Source organism: Orycteropus afer, unplaced genomic scaffold, assembly GCF_000298275.1.
Source record: "Orycteropus afer afer isolate SDZICR_OR568_19922 unplaced genomic scaffold, OryAfe1.0 scaffold00257, whole genome shotgun sequence".
In the NCBI taxonomy this organism is placed as follows: domain Eukaryota; kingdom Metazoa; phylum Chordata; class Mammalia; order Tubulidentata; family Orycteropodidae; genus Orycteropus; species Orycteropus afer.
Window position 1 is genome coordinate 4,922,355 of NW_006921844.1, and position 4,218 is coordinate 4,926,572.

Genomic DNA, 4,218 nt, shown 5'->3' on the forward strand with positions numbered 1-4,218 from the left:
AGCTAAGGGCAGGTGGGGCTGGAGAGCAGCCCTGTGATTGGCGGGCTGGAGATACCAAAGGCTTATGATTGGGCGCGTCCAAGAACGAGGGCAGCATTTTGAACCGCATAGGGTCCTGGGTAGCAAAAGCCTTGGAAGGGTCTTAACCGAAAGGGGGCAGGGGGAAGGTCGCCAACAAACGGCTGAGCTCACAATCTGGGCAGGGCCAAGGCCGGGCGTCCCCCTCCCCCCATGGAGAGAGCTAAGCCAGAGCCACCTTCTCAGCAGCGCCAACTGCCGCGGGCGACACCGCCGCGGCCATTGCGTCCTGCTCCTGCTCCGCCCCCGCTGCCCGTCGAGGGTACCTCTTTTCGGGCAGCGGCCATCGAGGCCCCTCCGTCGCCGCCCACCTCGTGCGCGGCCGCTATTGCGACCGTGGCGTCGTCGTGCGGGGAGGCCCCAGGGTCAGGCATACAGCCTGCGGCACGACGACTGCTGCAAGTGAACCCGGAGCAGGTGCTGCTGCTACCGCCAGGGCCACCACTGCCTCAAGCTCGTGATGAAGCAGCTGCCGCTTTGTCCGCGCAGGCGCGACTGCTGCAGCTCAGGCCGGAGCTACTGCTGCTGCCACCAAAACAGCAGCCGCCCGCTTCAGAAGTCGCCCCCTGCAGGCCCGAAGTGCACCCAGTGCAGCCCCCAGCACTTCACATCAAGATTGAGAAGCAGGAGCCTGGGCTGGGCTTGGAAACGTCGGTGGTGTCTCGGAGAGCAGTGGAGGCGGGAACCGGGTCTTCTAGAGTAGTCAAAGTTGAAGGCCCTGGGCCGGGCCTCGACAGCCACCGAGGGGAAGAGAAAAAAGGCAATTTGGAGGCGGAGGAGGTTATGAGGGACGCGGGGATAGGGGGTGAAGACAAAAGCCTGGCGACCATCAGAGAAGGAGTCATCAAAACTGAGGAACCGGAGAGACTTCTCGAGGATTGCAGGCTCGGATCGGAGCCCGTGTCCAGTGACTTGATCCATGGCAGCAAGGAGGTCATCCTTACCCAGCCGACCGGTGCCTTTGGGCCACACCAACAAGACCTTAGGATCCCTCTGACTCTCCATACTGTCCTCCCTGGAGCCCGGATCCAATTTCAGGGGCCTCCACCTTCGGAGTTGATACGATTGACCAAGGTCCCCCTGACACCAGTGCCTATTAAAATGCAGTCCTTACTGGAGCCTTCTGTAAAAATTGAAACCAAAGATGTCCCGCTCACTGTGCTTCCCTCAGATGCAGGTATTAGACGGCAGGGGAATCTGGTTTTCAAAACTTCGTCTGTGTTGCCCTGTAGCTGACATGTCAGCAATTAAGAAGCCTAAACTAGGAAAATAAAATTGTGGAACTGTTTCTTTTCAGGGCAAGGTCTGCACAGGTATCACTTCTGAGTGACTTGTACATAAAATACACTAACAAGTTCGCAAGCCATTCCCAAACATTAAAAATATTTTTTTAATGTATATGATTTTGATCTCTGGTGGCGTAGTGCCGAAGGCATTTGACTGCTAACCAAAAGGCTGGTGATTCACACGCACCAGCCACACCTTGAAAGGAAAGTTGGACAGGCTACTTCCACAGTGGACACCCCCTCAGAAACCCAAGGAAGGGTCGCTATGAGTCGGATCTGACTCGATGGCAGTGAGTTTAATGTTTATATACAAAACAAGTATTTTTACTAGACAACACTAAAACCTGGGTTTATGTACTACAAATAATCTACATTAAAAATATCTTAAAATAGTTTTAATACTCGTATCAAGAAACATGAAAGCTTATACTGATTATAAGAGTTATTAATCTTTAAAATGAACAGTAAACATTTTTCTAGAAGAAAACAGAACATGATTAAATTTATCACTATATTCTTATAAAAACCAAAGACTGACAGATATATTGAAAATGAAAATACTATAGAATAAGTTAGAAAAAAATAATTTTTAAAGAAATGACCGTAGTTATAGTAGTAACAACTTCAAATAGATGTGTTTTTTTCTATCTAGTATCTCCAAATATGTAGTTAGCAAATTCTTATTTTAAGATTTAGTTCAGACAGAATATAGTGGCAATGACTGTCTTGGAAAGTCTTAATTGATCTTCAGCTCATATTTCATTAACATCTGTATTCATTGTTTTTCTTATTTTTTATGACTCTTCCTACTCCCTTGTTTTTGTCTTTGGTAGTTTTAAATTTTCATTTTCTAGAGAAAAGAAAGGAAATGCTCTCTTTATACTAATTATATCCTTTGTATATTTTTTTTAAAAAAAATATGTATCAAGTAATCTAAAATAAACTATGTTGTTGTTGTTATTATGTGCCATCGAGTCGGACCTGACTCATAGCAACCCCTCCTTGGGTTTCCGAGGCAGTATCTCTACGGAAGTAGATTGCCCCATCTTCTTTCTGAGGAGTGGCTGCTGGATTTGAACCGCCAGCCTTCTGGTTAGCAGTCAAGTGCCTTAGGCACTATGCTACCAGAGCTCCTAAAATAAACTATAGGAAGTTTATAGACAGTTATTTTTGATGAACTACTTGTTGTTGTGTTGTTGTTATTATGTGCCATCGAGTCAGTCCTGACTCATTAGCAACCCCTCCTTGGGTTTCCAATGCAGTATCACTACAGAAGTAGATTGTCCCATCTTCCTTCCGAGGAGTGGCTGGTGGGTTTGAACCGCCAGCCTTCTGGTTAGCAGTCAGGTGTTTTAGCCACTATGCTACCAGAGCTCCCAATGAACTACTTAAGAGAGATACTAATTTATTGTCATTTCAACTGGCTTTGTAATGCTTAACAAGTCAGTATTATTATTTGTGTCTTATTTTTTTCTCTCAGTCGGTGGAACTAGTGATGCTGTCCCACCTTGACAGGAACATTACCCTCATAGTGAAATTTAACTCGGATAGTATAATATTATAAATATTTTTGCTTCAGTGGACACCACCCTGGCATATACATGAGTTCCTTTAAGCATTTAGGGAGTCCCTATCTAATAACAAGGAACTCTGGTGGCCCAGTGGTTAAAGCACTCAGTTGCTGCCCAAAAGGTCAGTTGTTCAAACCACCAGCCACTCTGTGGGAAAAAATTGTAGCAGTCTGCTTCCCTAAAGATTACAGCCTTGGAAACACTATGGGGCAGTTCTACTACTAGTTCTTGCTATGACTTGGAACTGACTCATCAGCAGTGGGTTTGATTTGGTTTGCCTAACATTAGGATTATAATCATGGATAAGTCATAGTTTCTACCCCCTAGTGATAGAATATTTTTAATGAGAAATAATAAAATTAATTATTTTTAGAGATATTTTTTAAAAACCCTCAAAGGACTAATAAGCTAGCAGTTTACTGTGTGTTCAACTCCATATTATTCTCTTTGAGGAAAAGGAGAGTCATTCATTCTAAGCTACAGTTTAGAATGCTGAGTTTAGGGGTTATAAGGAATTCTGGAATATTAGCAGTTCTTTGGCTATATTGAAATGAACGTTTTCTCCAGATACTTTAAAAATAAAAATAGATGTGTGTAAAATTGTATGTGTGTGTGTGTGTGTAGTACATTAATGTAGTCTCTTAATTTTTGTCATGTAGGAATACCAGATACTCCCTTCAGTAAGGACAGAAACGGTCATGTGAAGCGACCTATGAATGCATTTATGGTTTGGGCAAGGATCCACCGGCCAGCACTAGCCAAAGCTAACCCAGCAGCCAACAATGCAGAAATCAGTGTCCAGCTTGGGTTAGAGTGGAACAAACTTAGTGAAGAACAAAAGAAACCCTATTATGATGAAGCACAAAAGATTAAAGAAAAGCACAGAGAGGAATTTCCTGGTAATCGCACAAAATAAACAAAATCTTTTTCTAATTTTTGTTACATTTATTTAGATAAAGAGTAGATTTGGTTGATATTGAAAGCAAAATGCATTATTTCTTCTATTCTGATATGTGCAATAAAGAGAATTATGGCTAATATTATAGTAATGATTGAATTGGTACTGGGTTTTCTTAAAATAGAATAAGTTTTCTTAAATAGAAACAAGCAGTAGGCTATCTAGTTTTGTATTTATCAATTAATACACACCAGTGGACATACAGTTTTACTGTGATTTTGATTAAATGAATATAGACTTAATCAAGATAGATAAAGCTCCAGAGTTCTTGCTCAACTCTATTTTCTGAGTTGTTTTTGCTTTTCAGAGAATTATGGGAACATAC

The 4,218-nt window shown here is 43.1% G+C and overlaps 1 protein-coding gene across 1 annotated transcript in view; it reads left to right on the top strand.

The window, feature by feature from the left end:
- Window positions 1–231: 231 nt before the first annotated feature.
- SOX30 (SRY-box transcription factor 30) overlaps window positions 232–4,218 on the top strand; it is a 78,245-nt gene continuing 74,258 nt past the window's right edge. Inside the window, exons 1-2 of the mRNA XM_007949930.2 lie at window positions 232–1,255; window positions 3,595–3,834. Coding sequence (XP_007948121.1) covers window positions 232–1,255; window positions 3,595–3,834 — 1,264 coding nt within the window. The remainder of the gene's footprint in view (window positions 1,256–3,594; window positions 3,835–4,218) is intronic.